This window comes from Dermochelys coriacea, chromosome 2 (genome assembly GCF_009764565.3).
Source record: "Dermochelys coriacea isolate rDerCor1 chromosome 2, rDerCor1.pri.v4, whole genome shotgun sequence".
In the NCBI taxonomy this organism is placed as follows: Eukaryota; Metazoa; Chordata; order Testudines; family Dermochelyidae; genus Dermochelys; species Dermochelys coriacea.
The window spans coordinates 73544805-73565021 of record NC_050069.1 but is presented as its reverse complement, the minus strand read 5'-3'; the positions used below and the strand labels follow the sequence as shown (position 1 = coordinate 73565021).

General features: G+C 39.1%; 1 protein-coding gene across 2 annotated transcripts in view; it reads left to right on the top strand.

The window, feature by feature from the left end:
• SNTG1 (syntrophin gamma 1) overlaps window positions 1-20217 on the top strand; it is a 578088-nt gene that overhangs the window by 336446 nt on the left and 221425 nt on the right. For both annotated transcript variants that reach the window (XM_043507881.1, XM_038390970.2), the window contains exons 6-7: window positions 439-482; window positions 591-632. In XM_043507881.1, coding sequence (XP_043363816.1) covers window positions 439-482; window positions 591-632 — 86 coding nt within the window. The remainder of the gene's footprint in view (window positions 1-438; window positions 483-590; window positions 633-20217) is intronic.

Below are 20217 nucleotides of genomic sequence, written 5' to 3'. Positions count from 1 at the left end.
TCTTCCCCATTGCAAAGTCCATCTTTTCTCAGTCATTGAGGGACCAATGCAACAGTTTATCTAGATTCAGCAAAACACTTAAACATCTGCTGAACTCAGGCTCTAAGGGAGGCTGGAGACCAAGAGATGGTCTGCTGGGAATCTCCTGATAAGGTTGTATAGAAGATCTTTCTCTCCCTCTCCCCTCCACTTTTTGGTAAACTGTATACATTGATATTTGAAGTTAGAAATATTGGTGCAGTAAGTAATCTGAATCAAAACCATGTATTGATATATTTTAGGTTTTTTTAAATTTTCATTATTCGTTTTATATTTTCAGAGCTGACCCAAGCTGGGCATATACACTAAATAAATTGATAAAGTGTGTGGGTATGTCTATTCAATATGTTGTACTGGACAAAATATCTAAGTGAAATATATGTTCTCTGTTGTTTACAGCTGAACTCTCAGGTTTGCTCTTTATAGGAGATGGAATTCTACAGGTATGTAAATGTGTTAATGTTTGTCTAGATATTTTTTTCCAGAAAAGTAAATTGCAATCTGTATTTATGATATACAGAGTCAGTCTTGTCTTTCTTTCCCCTTAACAGATTAATGGAATTAATGTAAGAAAATGCAGGCATGAAGAAGTGGTGAGCTTGGATTCATTTTCTTAATCATTGGGGTTGTTAAGAACATTGACATTCAGTGCAGCATCATTGCATTAAAGAGTCCTGTGGCACCTTATAGACTAACAGATGTATAAGGTGCCACAAGTCTCTTTGCCACTTTTAGAGATCCAGACTAACATGGCTACTTCTCTGATACTTGACATCATTGCGTTGTTCATCATTACTCTTTCTTCACAGATAGGATTATGCCTCCTAGGTTGCCAAATGGCCCTGCCCTTAATACAATTCCTTCTCCATAGATTTTCTTTACTGCCCTCAAATCAGTTCTCCTCGAGTAGAGTTGGGTACTTTATTACTATAAGTTTGGATGAACTTATTCTAAGCTTGTTCTGCCTGGCCGTCTCTATTAAACTTCAGCAGTACTGTTGCTTTCTAGCTTTTCATTTCAGTTTGAAAAGCTTTGTCAATCATTCCAGATTGGCAGGAAGTATTCCAAGACAGGTCATTCTTCTGTCTTTCCTCCTATAGATATCATCTTTCAAAGAAGCCGTCCTTCTATTAAACCAATAGCTCTGAGGAAAAGCAGGACATTAAGGAGAAAAGAGAGGCATAGTGTGTATTTGAGAGACATACAATATCCTCTCTCATATCAAGACTGCCTTATAAAGTCTCCTATATTTTGGCTCCTAATCTGTTTGCCAGTTCCTTTTGACCTCCACTTTCAACTATAATATAAGGAGTTTGGCTCTTCTAAGTCCTTTTAGAATGGGGAAATCTGTATTGTAGAGGGGAGATAAATATGATTATAAAAGAGTATACCTAAATTCAATTTAGATCCAGGGAATTTATAGGCAAAGTTTTACAATGTTGTTGTAATAAGGATATGTACAGAAGTTTAGTCTCTATCACAAATACAAAGAAGCATAAGTGCTGGAACTAGGGGTGCTAGGGGTTCTGCTGCACCCCCAGGCTTGAAGTGGTTTCCATCATATACAGGGTTTACAGTTTGGTTCAATGGCTCTCAGCACCCCCACTACACAAATTATTCCAGCACCTCTGCAAAGAAGATCTATACTCATTTAACAGCCTGGTACATTTTAAAACTATTGCGTTGTGGTGTATGGTAGGCTGTGGAAGATTTGCCATTGAAATGCAGACAGCATGGCAACAGACAAATTGAGATGAATGATGTTCTGATGAAACAGATTAGTGCAGTGTGAAAGATTAAACCATTCTACTAATGCCACTTCTCAGAGTGCACATTCACTTTTGGATTTGTGCTTGGGATATGGGATGGAAATGCTTCACCATCCTTCACGACATAGCTTCCTCTAAGAAAGACTTAATCATAACCGCTTTTGTGTACATAGGCCCTTATTTACTGTATTTTCCATCTTCGGCCTTCCAATACTGATCAAATTTTCATCTTTTCATGCACTTTACTGTAATCATCATTTAAATTAATGTGGTAAATCCCTCAAGGGGATTGAAATGAATTATTGGAATTTCAAAAACGGAAAACAAGGGACTAGTAAAGGTGAGAACACTCACACATCCACACACAAAGAAACATTCAAACTTGTGGTGATGTGCTGCCAGTCATTTCTGTTCTGAGACTGTGATCCAGGTAGAGCTGCAGTTTAAGAAACACCTGATGGTATGTAAGTAGGATATAAAATGAAAGTTAAGCTGTGTTGGCTCCTGTTAACCTAACAACACTATCCCAGATTGATCTTTATTTCTCTCTCTCTTAGTAAACCTATATGTTTGGCCTTCACAGTGTTTCTTTCCTGGAAAGTGTGTAAATATAGCTTGTAAACAAATAACTGACATCTGAGCATTTCCAGTGGTGTTAAGAGATTACTTTATATGTCTGTTTTCGAACTTTTTACTACTTTGATAGCAATTACAAATGAAAGAACCATGAAATAGTCTTCCATGCAAATAATCATATCCATAGCAATAGATGGTAAATAAACCTATCTTAAGACCCATAAGATAATGTTTAAATAAAAGAAAGAAGTTCCCCAGACTCTGTGCCCATTGACAGCCTAGACGATGCCGGAGCAATGTGATAGATATTGGGGGGCTGGGGGAAACCTGAGTTCATAGCCAGGGCTGGCTCTAGGAAGCAGGTGCCTAGGGTGGCCAACCTGAAGGGGCGGCACTCGGGCTGTTCTTGGGGCGGCACTCGGACTTTTCATTTTTTTCCTTCTTTGGTGGCACTTTGGCGACAGCTTTTTTATTTCTTCTTCTTTGCTTCGCCGCTTGGGGCGGTGAAAAAGGTAGAGCCGACCCTGTTCATAGTTTCCTAGAGTTTATCAAATGAATCTAATATGGTGGTCTCTGTGGCTTTAGTGTTCTAAAATAGTATTTTGTCAGAAACAAAATATAACCACTAGCTGGTAGTTAGCCATGGAGACCTTTTCCATGTTCTAAGTCTGTTTTTATTATTACTGTACTGGCATGCATTGCATGCTACATGGTGAATTTACAGATAGCCCTGAGCAACAGGCAGTGTATAAGCTGCACTGCCAAAGGAGGCATTTTGTCTTAGATGCAGCTTGAAGGCAAAATTGCTCCCGCATTCCTCTTTTGTAATGGGGAAGGAGATACTTCAGCTCTTTGCAGGGTGCAAAATATTCCCCACTTGTATTCTACCAGCTCTGCTGGCTGGGGAATAGAGGGAGTGGACTCACTTGCTTATGAGGAAAAGTAGTAATGGAACCTGAACCACTTTTGTGCCCCCTTGAGCCCAGTCACCACGACAGAGGTGGTCTGAGTAGGCCTACACTGTACAAGTTCGGTGGAGCTGAGGGCTTGCTGTTCTCTAACTGCCTGTGCAGCAGTGTAAGACCTCGCCACAAGCTAATTGTATGACAACATGGCAATTTTGATTTCTATGTCTTAGTAGCCGTTAAAATACTTTTTTAAAAAATAAACCAATATAATGATTATTCTGTGATGCTTCCAAGTGAAGCCAAACTTGAAAGATTCAAATATGTGTAAATAATATCAAACAACATTCTATATGTTTTCATTCATGTCATTTCTCCTTCCCTCTTTTTATTCATGAAAAGTTTCAGGCCTACCAAATCTTTTTGCAGGATGCTGATATGTTTTAAACAAGGGTCTCATCTACATATTTGAGCAGTGAATAAGCCTGTGCAGCACAGGGCGACAGGGGATGGATGACTTGATGATTACCTGCTCTGTTCATTCCCTCTGAAGCACCTGGCATTGGCCACTGTCAGAAGACAGGGTACTGGGCTAGCTGGACCTGTGGTCTGACCCAGTATGGCCGTTCTTATGTTATATTTTTATATTGTGCTACATCAATGATACATTGTCCCTGGAATGTCACTGTGCTTTACTGATAACTGTACTAGGCAAATAAAAATGATTTTACATGAACATTTTTATTAAACTGTTTAACCAAGTGAGTGCTGTCTTATGTAGTAGGTATAGATCTAGTCATACTTGCTTAATAAATTTAGCTTTCTCAGAGCCTTGGAGACAGAGGTTCTCTGTTGAGCAACAGAACTGGTACAGCATGCAGTGGGGCAAAGTTCATGCTGCCCCACCAATGTGCCATAGCCTGAGCCTAGAGGGATCAACAGTAGAGGGGAGAGGTAGGGCTGTCCTGTGGTTAGACTACCAGCCTATGACTTGGTAGACCTGGGTTCAATTCCCTGCTTTTCCACACATTTCATGTGATGTTGGGCAAGTCACTTAGGTCCAGATTTTGGAAGGAGTTTAGACGTTGTAGAACTTGGCCTTGCAAGGCCTAACTGACTAAATCTCTGTTAAAAAAATTAGATTTGGGCTCCTAAATTAGTTGGGTGTTGCAATGCTGAGCTGCACTGCTTAAATACTTTTAAAAATCTGGGCCTAAGTTTCTGTGTGCCTTCAGCTTCCCCATCTGTTAAATGAAGATATTAGCACTTTCTTACTTCACAAAGGTGCTATGGGGGGTTCAAGTGGGATGACAATGGATACTGATGCCTAAGATAGGTGTGAGAGGATGGTTCAGTCTTAATGATATTTGAGGGTAAATATATATCCCATTGTGGAGGTTAAATATGTATGTCTTAAGCCAAAGATCTTTTGGTTTTAAGTGCATGGAATCTTTGGCATGTTCTCTGCACTGTGATGAATACATCCTTGGGAGTCTGCTCCCGCTCGCATTGGTCCATATCAATATGGGAGGAGACTTATGGGAAGGAAATCTGTATGTAGAACATCTCATAGAGATCCCCCACATCTTCTCTTCAGTTTGCCTCCTCACCTGCAGTAGCACCTTGTGTACTGTAGGAATTTTCTAAGATCATGGTGATCTTTCTACCCCTGACCTCCCCATTACTCCTTTTACCATCCACTCCTATATCAATTTGCTTAGTCTGGACTCTTTCAAGGCTGAAATTACGGGTCATCAACATTAGCGGCCATCTAGGGTGCTGTGACACTCTCTCAGGTGCCCAGAAACAGCAGCCACTGTGTAACCTCTCTGCCTCAGCAGGAGAAAGCTTTGCTGGAAGTTAAACTGTGTGTCAGCTTCCTCCCATACCAGTATGTCCAACTCACCAGCAAACTCCTCAACACTCTGCCAGTGAGCGTTCAGTGAACCCCAGTTCCATAGTTCCCTGTAGTGGTCCAGTCCCTCTCACTGGACACTCACAGAAATTAAGTCCACTGTCCAAAGAGACAGTACACATGCACTAGCCTATTAACCCAACTGAGGATACATTATTTACCTTGATACACAGTACTGGGATAGTTTACAGTAAAACTAAGCATGAGTTTGTTAATAAAGAATAGAGATTTAAGTGATATTGATCAGAGATAATAGAAACAGAAATGGTGATGAATAAAAACTAAATAAAACACGCTCTCTAGTGTCTAAAATTTAACAGATTACAATTCTTGTATCAGGTAATTTCTCATTTATAGTCAGTTCTCCACGTCCTCAAGCCACATAGTTGAGGGATCCACCCTTTCAGATTCCAAGAGTGCGGGTCCCATTTGTGCCTTACATGATGGATAACTCTGGGGTTCTCCTCTCTCCTTATTATAGTCCAGTAAATCTTTGAAATGTATATGTTTGAAGTGTATCCCCAGAAATTTTTTTCCCCTGGAAGTAGATGCCATTCTCTCTTCCTCACTCTCCTCTCAATTATCTTTTCCTGTGGACTGCGAGTTTGTCTACACTTAAAACACTATAGACAGGCTGCTGCAGCTGTGCCATTGTGGCGCTTCGGTGTAGACACCACCTACACCAACAGGAGGGATTCAGTCATTTGTGTAGTTAATCCACATCCCCGAGAGATGGTAACTAGGTTGACAGAAGAATTCTTCTATTGACCTAGCACTGTCTACATGGGGACTTAAGTCAGCTTAACTAAGGGGATTTTTCCACACCCCTGACCGGCATAGTTAAACTGACCTAATTTTCTAGTGTAGACCAGACCTCAAATGCAAATGAACTTCCATTGTCTCTGGCATCACTTTACTCAATTTACAATGGAGACACAGGCAAACAGGCAGAACAAATTTCCTTTGTCTACGACAAACTTGTTCATCAAATGCCTCTACCATGCATTTTAAGAACATATTATCAGCATTCATACATAACTCTTCATACACATCACACAATGATATTGATAACGAATAGGTCACCAGTTTTTATACCATATCTGACAAGACACCGTTTGGCTAAATATTCTGACAATAGCATGTTGGGTGTGCCCGTTGCCAGCTTGCATAAAGGGGCTGTTAGGATCACAAAAGTGCCTAACTTTTAGGGGTAGCTCCTGGCTGGATGTCTCTTTCCTCCAACACACTACCAGCTGGAGCACTGCTGGTGCATGTGCTTGTTCTTTTAAGGGTCCCATACCGCACCACTGGGGTAGCAGCAGCCATGATTGGGAGCCACAAATGGAGTTCTGGTTACTCCATCCAAGATAGCTGCAGACAGTTTTCCTTTGAGAGTACTGCAAATGTAGCATTGGCAGCCAAAGCTGTCAACAGGCATCCCAGCATGACTCTAGCCTGGCCCACTCACCCAATCCCCACTAGTCAGGACAGATTTGGGAAGAGGGGGTTCTGTCCTGCACTCCTCCCCTGGAACCATCAGGTAGTACTGATATACGGTCCTGAAGTGGTTAGTGCCAGCTATGCCCCATACCTTGCAGAGAGTCTGCTGCTGGATCTGCTTTGCAAGAGGTAGGTTGGGATTGCAGTGGTATAGGGCTAACTGAGCCCATTTCATGTGGAAAGAGGAGTCTAGATGGGACAATATGGGTCATTGAAGTCCACAGCAGGACACCTCTTGACTTCGGCAACAACAAGATTGGACCGCTAATCCTTGGCCTCTGTGTTGACACTATAAATTAAGGATATTAATGATTGCCAACAGTGAGGGTGGTTTCTGTGATGTGGCTACGCTGGAAATGGATTAAGACAATCCATTTGTTTCCATAAACAGCCATTATTCTGTTTTCTAACAAACCCATTTCTTTCCTTTGATACTTTTGACATACTTTCTATATTTGTATTAGCATACTGCCAATGAGCCCCAGTCGCAGATCAGCACCCCATTGTGCTAGGTGCTGTACAAACATAGAACAAAAAGATGGTTCCTGCTCCAATGAGCTTACTTTATATTAGATTGTGTGTGCTTTGCTTTGACTTTCTAAGAGTCAAATCCTGTTTGAGGCTGAACATTTCTCAATTCTCATAGCAGTTAATAGGAGTTTCCAAGTGTTTATCTCCTCTAGGGATTTAGTCATAATTTAGGAGGGTTTTTTCCCCTAGGAGAGACAAATGGCTTATTGTTCCTCCTCACATACTTTATTCACTATTGGAAATTACAGCTGGAACTGGCTTGTATTGAAATACAACAAACATCCGTCAAAGTCTCATTTAGACGTAAGCAAGTGAGGAGAATTTTGTTTCAGGTACTATTTTTCATTTTCCCTCTTGTCCAAATTCCACCTTGAATTTTTGTTATGCCAGAATCTAAAATATATCAGAATTATAAGTTATTAGTAAATTCTAGGGGCTTGTCTACACGGCAAGCTACTGCACAGCAAGCCAGGGTGTGAATCTACAGCACACTAATTTGCTGTGCACCAACTCGCCATGTGGACACTGCTACAACACAGTGAAAGTCCTGAGCTGCTTGTAACAGTGATCATATAGGACGTTAGTGCACAGCATGTTGTGCACTGTAGAGTCACATCCTGGCTTGCTGCACACTAACTCCCTGTATTGACAAGCCCTAAAATAAGTTACACAACTATGTGATTTTTTTTTATTTGCAGATGTCACCTGAATCCCAAAATGACCTCTCATTCTGTGAGTCCATGTAGTACAGTACCATAAGATTGGCATTTATGCAGTATTTTGAGGTGGGGGGAATAGCTTCATGCCCTTAGTTGACCCCAGACAAATACTTTTTATGTGAACATTAAAGTGATCATCATTCATGCCAGATTTGATTGGAACAGTATACATAAAAGAGAATGTGCAAATGCTGAATGCACCAGATGTGCTTAAGGATAAGTGACAGCGACATAAAACTATTTTGTTTAGGATGTTGCTTTTTGTATTTTCTGAAGCTTGTTGCTATGAGATGAAATCTCTGCTTAATATGCCAAAAAGGCAGACAAATAATAATAAAATGTAGCATAATAGAATTAGAATTTCTCCTTTTTTTTCTTTTTTCTTTTTGGTATTATTGTTATGTGTTGGGAAGGAAAAGTTCAATTCCTACCCAGAATAAAGAGAGTTCTGTGTAACTTCTAGAGGGGAAGGCAATGATATGCGGCAATTAGTACTATAGTTTGATGTGCTATTTTAGTGCCTAGGCACTACAGGAACAATTGCTGGAAACATTTCAATGATACATGTATAATTAAAAAATCTGACCATGCATGTAAAAAGAGATGGTCAACATCCACTAGCCCAAAAAACAAAACAAAGAAAAAAAAACATGAATGCAAATCTGTACACATGGATAGTTTGCATGCACAATTACACATTTGCACATTGATCTGCAGTCATGTGAATAGGATGTGTATGTTCATTTATTTTTACACTTGGCCCTCATCCTCTTTTATTATCTTTATTAAAAATGCAGTTAGAAAATCCTTCTAAACCAATTAGACCAGTATGCAAAAACAAATCTTCTTAGACATTCCTATTCCTATTCCTTCTTAGACATTCCTGTTCATTAGACAGTTCTGTTCCCCCCTCACCACTGCCAGTCCTATAGCATGTGTTATAGCGTTTGCTATTATCCTTTCTCTGTTGTTCAATGCTGGAGTGCAGTCAGTGCCATTTCATCACTAGCAGAAATGGGACATATGGGATTCATGACATGCATCTTGAACCTGGTTTTAATGTATGTGACGATTAAAATATTGCTATGTTAATCTTTTAAAATTGTCACTCTGTATACATCACTGCTCCCCAAGACATCTAGATGTCTTGAATCAAAGGAGACCATAATATAGGCAGTTGGACAAGGACCTAGGATTCAAGCCTCTGGAGTCCTAATCCTGACTGCCACTTGACTCTCTTACTGTGTTACTTTGGACTAGTCACTCAGCCCCTCTTTGTTTTCCACATGAAAAAGGGAGCAATGTTTCCTTACCTGATGGAGGTGATATGATCAATAATTAAAGTTTGTAAAGATCTTAGAGCCTGGATAAAAGTGTAAACTATTATTATTCAAGGGAGAGATTTGGAAGGTGGTAGGACAATTCAGTATGCTTGTACATCTAATGCAAATCTAGACAAGACCATGTTCAGACACACTAGCTTCTGCTGCCATTGAGCCAAGTACTGTATCAATTAAAACGAGAGTTCCACATGTCAATGTAGGTGTTTTGACTTCATAGCTTGTAGTGGTTCCAAGGTTGCAAGGCAATTGTTGTCTATTGTTAGAATCATTCTTATTTTGTGTGTTGTTGGTTACAAAGTAGCAAATACAAGTTTTGAAATGAAGCCCATAGGTTGAAAGTTCTTATCTGATTTTCTTTTGTTTTGAAAAACAGTGAGTTAGTGTGTGCTGTTTAAATAAACAAAATGTAATTCTTCCTCTGTCTCGGTAACCGCTTTCACAACCATTATTTGGAGAACAATTGTCATGTAGTAGTTAAGGCACAGGCCTGGGAGTCCAGAGATCTGGGTTCCATTCCCAGATTTGACTTGTTGAGTGTTTGGCCTTAGCCAAACTTAACCTTTCTGTCTTCATTTCGTTCTCTGCAAAGTGGAGATAATACTGACCTTATGGGACTGTTGTGAGGCTTCATTAGTATTGTTTGTAAAGTGTTTCGAGAGCATCTAATAGAAAAGGTCTCTGTGAATCACCTATTATTCATGTGTTATATGACCATGGTGATGGCAACACTTTTTAAATACAGAGTAACTATCTTTCACTATTATGGTGTTGATCTCTATGCTATATTGCATAGGTTATATCATATAATGACATATTACCCTTTTCCCAATTTGATAAAATTAGACATGAATTCTAAGACCTCTTGTATGTTGGTATTTTGTAATCAGAACATTAATAAGCCACAAATTTATAATTGAAAATAAAAGTATTTCTAAGTTATACTCCAAAAGATATGTATTCATAAGTGGCTAAATAACTCCTCCCTGCCCCCCAGCTCTTCTTTTCTATGCTGCCATCACCTCAACTTATTGGCATGTCCAATATATTTACAATGTATTTAGTACATGGTATCTGAAATTAATCATAACCTGCTAAATGTTTCATAATTATCTGAAATGAGTGTACGTAGACTGGCAAGGATACAAACTGTTGTAAATAATTTGCCATATTATTCTATGTTGTCTACATTGTTTTTAGACAATCATTCATACTGGGATGATTCATTCTGCAGCTGTAATCTTGCATGTGTGTCTTTGACTCTTTGTTTTAAAAACATCCAAATCTACCTATGGTGTATAAATTGTCATTTTAACTCATCTTGTGCCAATCTCAGGTAAAGTCTGATATTCATTCATTGCTTTCTTTGATTCTGTAGAGTTAAAATACATTAATCAGCATTACATGTTTTCATAATTTATATTTCTTTTATCCCCCACCCCCAATATATTTGTAGTTAAACAAGAGTTGTATTACTGAGAATCCATCTATCACACTACTTGGCAGTCCATTTAACAACCTCTAATATAAGAAACTTCTTCATCATGAATTAGATTGAGTGAAACAGGAGCAATGAGACATACACTAGGAATAGCCTTCCAAGGGAAGCAGTGGGGGCAAAAGACCTATCTGGCTTTAAGATTAAACTCAATAAGTTTATGGAGGAGATGGTATGATGGGATAACATGATTTTGGTAATTAATTGATCTTTAAATATTCATGGTAAATAAGCCCAATGGTCTGTGATGGGATGTTAGATGGGTGGGATCTGAGTTACTACAGAAAATTCTTTTCTGGGTATCTGGCTGGTGAATCTTGCCCATATGCTCAGGGTTTAGCTGATCATGATATTTGGGGTCAGGAAGGAATTTTCCTCCAGGGCAGATTGGAAGAAGCCCTGGAGGTTTTTCACCTTCCTCTGTAGCATGGGGCACAGGTCACTTGCTGGAGGATTCTCTGCTCCTTGAAGTCTTTAAACCACGATTTGAGGACTTCAATAGCTCAGACAAAGATGAGAGGTTTTTTGCAGGAGTGGGTGGGTGATTTTCTCTGGCATGCATTGTGCAGGAGGTCGGACTAGATGATCATAATGGTCCCTTCTGATCTTAATATCTATAAATCTATGAATCTACTAATAAAAATGTTTCTTTATTGATTAGCTTGGAAAATATCTTCAAGGATTAAAATTATTGTTTGCATTTAATGCTCAGAAAAGTGATGATCAGAGAGTAGGAGCTAAAGTGAAGCCTGATGTGAGCAGGTAGCATATCGTATTATTAAAGAAGTTTTGTCATTGCTCTCCTGCCCCATTTTGATGTACAACTTCATTACTCTGGAGTCTGGTGGCACCTTAAAGACTAACAGATTTATTTGGGCATAAGCTTCTTCAGATCTGAAGTGGGTTTTTCACCCATGAAAGCTTATGCCCAAATAAATCTGTTGGTCTTTAAAGTGCCACCAGACTCCTCGTTGTTTTTGTGGATACAGACTAACACGGCTACCCCTCTGATACTTCATTACTTTATTACTGTTCAACTTTATTACTGAGCTTCTCTTGAGCAGACTGATCACTGATTGGTTGGTTGGTTTTGTAGAGTAACCTGCCTTATCTATACTACAAGTATAGACCACTTTGCTTGTGACCCGGTTTACATTGCTATACTATTTTCTCTACAGTTTCCTTTTGTTCCCTTAAGAAATCAACATGAGTAGTTTTTTGCAAGATATCACTTTGTAAATACAGAGCTGTATTTGATTTGACTTTGGGCTGGAGACTCCATATTTATTTGCTTTGTAAAGTGCTAGGCATAACTGTAGTGCCATACAAGTAAAAATAAGAATATGCATAAAGAGCACCAAACCTCAGTTACCCTAAAACTGAAAATGTGTGGCTTATATTTGAGAATATACAGCCACCTCTGTGTTGTTATCTTGAAATAAATACACCATAATAACCCATTGGAACTGGACACATGGACACAAACAAGCATTATCAGCATTTGGCACCACTTCCAGTGAACAGAAAAAAAGAACAAATCAAGGTATAAAGGCATTTTGCAGATTGAAATGAAAACAAGTGTGGGAAGGGGAAAAATCTTTTAATGATCCCTTGGAAACCATGTCTACATGAAGCAATTTACATGTACACTGGTCACCAGCAAGAAGTCAACATTTACAAATACTCACCATACAGCAGTATCTGAGATACAATGACTGTTGTTCCTCTAATGGGAAACTGTGTGGCATATTATACTTCTGCATGGTGATTGTTAGTAAATGGGCAATTGTTCTGGCCACAATTAATTCAGAAGGGCACAGGGAGGGAGTGCTTAGTGCTTGTCTTACACCTGAAAGTTCTTTAGGTCTTTTTTTTTCTCTACAATGGGTCTTTGTCTTTTGACAGTTTGTTCGGTGGAGGAGGAAGAGGAAAGGAGAATGGACCCTATGTATTTTTCAATAGTATCCAGTGTTGGACTGTTCCAGACAGATACATGGAGGTTTCCAGAAGGCCCACCCCATACTTCTCAACCACTAGTATGGTATAGTATGGTACTGGTGTATTGGTATCAGTATGTCAACACTGGTCTCTTAGTACCTATTTTCCAGATGTGTACCCTTCTTCCAGTCTAACCCTGATAGCACTGGTGTTTCTTTATACAAGTTTAAAAGCTAGCACTTGCTGTTCTACATGAGGTGTTTGTTTTTCAAGGAAGGGCCCAGTGAAACTGGAAGCTGTAGTAAAAGGTTCATGGATAGTAGGTGAAATGGTAGTAGAAACAGGATTGCCCTCTCATTTAATGTTTACTAATGATGCCCATTTTGTAAAACTTCTGGTACAGAGCCTTGCAGCAGTTGCTGTGACCATTGCCTTTTCATATTGCTACTGTTTTTCTCTGATAAATATTTCAGATGAATAGCCTATGGAAATAGGCTAGAGAGAGAAGATTTCAATGAGAAAACACTACCCCCAAGACAACGAAACATATTGTTTAGTAAACTACAGTCCTATATTACTTTATATGCCCTGGCTGAGTCAACAAAGACATTGATACATAAGACAACAACAGTCGTCATCATGTAGACACCAGAAAACAAATACCTAAATGATAAATTTCCATAAATAACAGCATGCTGGTGTGTGTTGGAAAACAATATGCACACTTTTGGAATCATTGCAATATGTTGTTCTGAATTTAAACACCTTTTACATAATTAATCTCAATATAGTGCATTTGTATACTGCAAGCTTCTACAGACACGTTGAGTAAAAAAATACCCTTACCACATCTCTCTTACCCACTCAAGTTCTTGTACAAATATTTACATAAATAAATATCTAATATAAAATTTGCTGTGTTCATTATATTACTTCTGCATTATCAGTATCTGAGAGAGAGAGAGTTATAGAATTAAGCATGTGTACTATATCTTTCTTCCTGAAGCATCCAAAAATTTTACAAAATCATAGAATATCAGGGTTGGAAGGAACCTCAGGAGGTCATCTAGTCCACCCTCCCCCCCCACTCAAAGCAGGACCAATCCCCAATTTTTGCCCTGATCCCTAAATGGCCCCCTCTAGGCTTGAACTCACAATCCTGGGTTTAACAGGCCAGTGCTCAAACCACTGAGCTATCCCTCCCCCATGGAGACATCACTCTATCCGTCATTGAATGCAGGCATCTCTGAGGTAAAATGGATCAACGATTTACCATTCCAAGAAGCGTCATAAAAGATTTAGGACAGGGAGATCATACCTTTCCCAAATGAAATGGGGGGGGGGCAGAATGAGGAGGGGCTTTAGAATTTGTCCAGGATGTACTAAAATCCTACTTTTACAAATGCTAAGGACATTAATGACACAGCAGTCAAATCTTGGGTTTGCATCTCGTCCAAAATATGGTGCCTTTAATAATATAGTTCATCTTGGAGTTATGAATTAGTTCAATAGTGACTCAAAAGGAAAAGTCAGTTTCTTGAATTGCCACCAGCAATTGCCTAATATCTAGGTGTCCTTTGGAGCTCTTATGTAAAGTAGCATCTCAGCCTGACCTTGCTTAGCTTGTCAGATCTCACAAGGTATGTCAATACAAGGTGATCTGGGATCTCAGAATTACTTGCATTTGAAAAGTCTGGCTTTTGTAAAGGTCAGATTTCTAATTTGTGGATTCATTTGTTGAAAATTTCAACACACCTTCCCAGCATCCATACAGCAACACTTTAAATATAATGTCTGGTTTTACATTTGTTGTTGGTGTGACAGGTTTTTTCTTAAAATGGGAAAAATACCTCTCAAGTATTGTTGTCTATAAATGATGACTTATAATAAATTATAACCCCAAATGGTAATTAACTGTTGGCAAGACTGGATTTCTTTGGGGTTATTGCCTAATTAGGAAAATGAAAATTAAATAAAATAAGAACTGCAAAGGGATAAAGTTAAATACGAATTATAGCAAACACAATTTTAAATCAGCTTTTTGCTAAACTATGAAAATCCTGAAGACCATGTACTACAGAAAGATTAAATCTGAAATGCATATTTTCATAGGCTGAACTACAAACCTAACATTTGCACTTTTATGGAGTTTTTTATTAATCGTCAAATGTAGAACCTCTGCCATTTCCAAAATGCCTATGATTCTTTGCAAGTATTGAATATCTGAGTACACTCAACATCGCTATGCATATAAGCCCTAAAGTATGCATGCTAATGAAAATGATCCAAAACTTGTTAGCCCAAATAGTTTATTATTTATACTATTTTTACATTATAGGATGCTAACTATAGTAGGGCTTGATTCAGCAAAGCAATTAAGTATGTGCTTAAAGTTATGCATGTGAAGTACTTTGCTGAATTGGGGCTTTTTAGTGCTTTGGACATTTTGTTCTTTTTACATATTTGCAATTTATTTCAAATAGATGCAGCACAATTATTCATCTGTGCCTGAAATGTTGCCATCATACAGAGTAAAGGGTATTTACATGGCTTTCAGGTGACAATATAGTTCTTTTGTCATTTGACCACATCTACTGCAGAACTAAAATACTTTTCTCAACAGAGATTAGAGCTTGGGCATCTTAAATAAGTGGAAGTAGCTCCAAGTATTGATCTAAAGCAGGGTTTCCCAAACTTGGTTTGCGACTTTATCAGGGTAAGCCCCTGGTGGGCTGTGAAATGCTTTGTTTACCTGAGCATCCGCAGGCACTGCTGCTCGAAGCTCCCAGTGGCCATGGTTCACCATTCCCGGCCAATGGGAGCTATGGGAAATGGTGGTGCTCAGGTAAAAAAAGCATCTTGTGGCCCACCAGGGGTTTACCCTGAGCAAACCGCAAACCAAGTTTGGGAACCCCTGATCTAAAGTATTACTTCAAACACAAGATTGTCAAAAGATTGTGCTTTATGTAAGGTGAAGTTCTAATAACATTTAGAGCTGAGCAATAGTAAAAGACTTTTCTGTACATTTTGTTTCAAATTTGAAAATGGATTGATTTCAACCTCTTTAATGATCTTATATTCACTTTCCATGAATATGTATGTCAGGGGTTTTCAAACTGGGGGTCGGGACCCCTCAGGCGGTCACGAGGTTATTACATGAGGGGTCAGCCTCCACCCTAAACCTCGCTTTGCCTCCAGCATTTATAATGGTGTTAAATATATTTAAAAGTGTTTTTCATTTATAAGGTGGATCGCACTCAGAGGCTTGGTATGTGAAAGGGGTCACCAGTACAATAGTTTGAGAACCACTGATGTATATGCTCATACTTAATTAGTGCAAACTCTCATGAAAAGTAAATGTTGAGCTCATATTTCCCAAAAGCAATTTTCACATTGGAGGCTTTACATTTTAATATTCAATATGCTCTGTATGTGACCCCAGTCATACAATGGGAGTTTAGCATGGGCATACCCTTATGTCTTCATGGATCTTTTTTAGCATCAGGGTGTTGGCTTAGTTCCACAAATCATTCAGACAAAATTTCAAGAAAGTCCTCAAGCATGTTCTGAAGTCCCTTCCTATTCAAACAGCACTTAGAAGCATGCTAGTTTCCTAATTCAGAGTTACAGATAGGAACAGAAATAATGTCATGTGGTTCATGTAACAAATCAATATGTGCACATTTTGAATATTCCTTATGAACTCCTCAGAAACCATGTGCAGAACAAAAATTATTCACTTAATAATTTCAAATAGAACTCCAGTCCCAAAAGGTGCCATGCATTAACCCTGATCCAGCAAAACACATAATTGTACACATAATCTGAAGCATGTGAGTAGTCCTGTTGATTTTATGGGACTACTTACAGTTTTAAATTAAATGAGTGCTTAAGTACTTTGCTGAGTCAGTGTTAGAGAGCTCAGACCTTGCAAGTCAAGCCCAAACTAGAATTTAATCATCTCTAATTTAGTTATTATTATTTATTATTATTTATTCTTTATTGCAAATTATTAATCAAATACAATGTTTGATTTGAATTATTTCCTCATTATAGCTGTCCCACATTATAGCTGTCTGGAGCACTTGCCCTTTTAGAAATTTTAAGTCTAGTTCAATGACTGCTGGTTATCCTTAGTCACTATTAGAAAATGGTTTATTTTTCCCCATGGAAAATTTCAACTTTTTGTTGAAACTTAATAACTTTTAGCCAAAAACTGAAAAATGATTGGTATTCAGTATAAAATTATATTTTTTCAGTTTGTCATTTAATTGAAAACACACATTTCTGTTAGAAGAGGGTAAAATTTTCAATCAGCTCTAGTCACTACCCATTTCTATCATGACATTAATTTGGTACTACAGAAATCCTACAGCAATATATGGTACGACTACTATGGAGATTCTGTGGAGAGGTAGCTGGAATATATACATGATGAGCAGCACTACCACAACTTTCTTAACTAGCCTACTTATGGGTTTAGTCTTTTCTTTCTTCTGAGTCTTGTATGATACCCTTTCTCTGGCATAACCACTTATGTCTCTATGATCATTTCCCCATACTTCCTGACTGATAGTTGAAAAAATAAAAGTAAAGAACTACAATGGCTTTTGAAGAGGTATGCCATCACATTTTCCCCAATCCAAGCACTTTTCAGACTCTCTGCTCCTCATAAAAGATTCTAAGAATGTAATTAATATGGTCTCTTTTAATTTTCTCAGTCACTGCCAACTTTTCATCAATGGTCATCTGACCAAGTAAGTTCAGGGTATGGCTAAGGCCTAACTCATTATTTAGTTTTCACTCATTTTCTTCACTTAACACTTTAATAATTTGCTGAGTGAGATAACTGAGCCTAATGATACTTTCAATATTGACTATTTTAGTGGCAGCTAGAGGGTTTCAAGATCAGCATACTGTATTATTTTGCTTTTGGTTACAACTTTGTAATCAAGAACATATTTAACCATGAAATAGGAAAGTTCTTTCTGGTATGTATGTACATATATCCTAAATTCATTGGATTTGGGCTCTTTTGCTGGATTCAGGAAAGTGTCTCAAGTTTTCTGTAAGTGGCCTAAATGAGTGCAAGTCTTACTGACATTCCCAACAGGGTTGTCACCTGCATTCACTGTCAAAAAAATGTGTACAATTGAACTAAGATAGGTTCTCAAACTGTGGTCTGTTGACCATTGGCAATCTGCTGAGCAGTTGCCAGTGGTCTATGAAGAGCTGGCAAGTCATGTGGAGCTAGCTTCTTCTAATGGTTTCCAGGGGCTAAATTACATTAAAAGGTAGCTAAAATACATGAATATATTTCCTAATGTTACCATTCTACATAAGCAGTTGTAATTGCCACAGGGATGTTATGCAGTTGTGTGTATGAGGGTAGCTGTCACAGGCAATCTGTGTATGAAAATATGGTCCAGATTTTGAAAACGTAGAGAAGTCTTCAATTCAAACAGTAGATTAAGTGGTGGATATTTTGAAGTGAGAATCCTTACGTATATTTTGTTATATGGCTATCATTGTCTGATGAGAAAAAGACATGTGCAAGACCCAGGAAAGAGATCTAAACTTTCTCCAGATATTTCAGCTTCTTTGTATGTTCTCAGCAATGTCCGTTTGAGAAAAATGTACAACTTTCAGCACTTTCTCATTAGCAATGTGTGCTGCTGCCGATGCCTCTGATGGGTGGATGGAGTCATAGACTTGCTTCAGAGTAGCAGCCGTGTTAGTCTGTATTCGCAAAAAGAAAAGGAGTACTTGTGGCACCTTAGAGACTAACAAATTTATTAGAGCGTAAGCTTTCGTGAGCTACAGCTTACTTCATCGGATGCATTTGGTGGAAAAAACAGAGGAGAGATTTATATACACACACAGAGAGAACATGAAACAATGGGTTTATCATACACACTGTAAGGAGAGTGATCACTTAAGATAAGCCATCACCAGCAGCAGGGGGGGAAAGGAGGAAAACCTTTCATGGTGACAAGCAAGGTAGGCTAAGGTGCCACAAGTACTCCTTTTCTTTTTGCGAATACAGACTAATACGGCTGCTACTCTGAAACCAAAGAATATCAGAGGAACAGTGGGGGGTGGGGTGGGAGGGAGAAATACCATGGGGAAATAGTTTTACTTTGTGTAATGACTCATCCATTCCCAGTCTCTATTCAAGCCTAAGTTAATTGTATCCAGTTTGCAAATTAATTCCAATTCAGCAGTCTCTCGTTGGAGTCTGTTTTTGAAGCTTTTTTGTTGAAGTATAGCCACTCTTAGGTCTGTGATCGAGTGACCAGAGAGATTGAAGTGTTCTCCAACTGGTTTTTGAATGTTATAATTCTTGACGTCTGATTTGTATCCATTCATTCTTTTACGTAGAGACTGTCCAGTTTGGCCAATGTACATGGCAGAGGGGCATTGCTGGCACATGATGGCATATATCACATTGGTAGATGCGCAGGTGAACGAGCCTCTGATAGTGTGGCTGATGTGATTAGGCCCTATGATGGTATCCCCTGAATAGATATGTGGACAGAGTTGGCAACGGGCTTTGTTGCAAGGATAGGTTCCTGGGTTAGTGGTTCTGTTGTGTGGTGTGTGGTTGCTGGTGAGTATTTGCTTCAGATTGGGGGGCTGTCTGTAAGCAAGGACTGGTCTGTGTCCCAAGATCTGTGAGAGTGATGGGTTGTCCTTCAGGACAGGTTGTAGATCCTTGATGATGCGTTGGAGAGGTTTTAGTTGGGGGCTGAAGGTGATGGCTAGTGGCGTTCTGTTGTTTTCTTTGTTGGGCCTGTCCTGTAGTAGGTGACTTCTGGGTACTCTTCTGGCTCTGTCAATCTGTTTCTTCACTTCAGCAGGTGGGTATTGTAGTTGTAGGAATGCATGATAGAGATCTTGTAGGTGTTTGTCTCTGTCTGAGGGCTTGGAGCAAATGCAGTTATATCGTAGCGCTTGGCTGTAGACAATGGATCGAGTGGTATGATCTTGATGAAAGCTAGAGGCATGTAGGTAGGAATAGCGGTCAGTAGGTTTCCGATATAGGGTGGTGTTTATGTGACCATCGCTTATTAGCACCGTAGTGTCCAGGAAGTGGATCTCTTGTGTGGACTGGTCCAGGCTGAGGTTGATGGTGGGATGGAAATTGTTGAAATCATGGTGGAATTCCTCAAGAGCTTCTTTTCCATGGGTCCAGATGATGAAGATGTCATCAATGTAGCGCAAGTAGAGTAGGGGCATTAGGGGACGAGAGCTGAGGAAGCGTTGTTCTAAGTCAGCCATAAAAATATTGGCATACTGTGAGGCCATGCGGGTACCCATCTCAGTGCCGCTGATTTGAAGGTATACATTGTCACCAAATGTGAAATAGTTATGGGTCAGGACAAAGTCACAAAGTTCTGCCACCAGGTTAGCCGTGACAGTATCGGGGATACTGTTCCTGACGGCTTGTAGTCCATTTTTGTGTGGAATGTTGCTGTAGAGGGCTT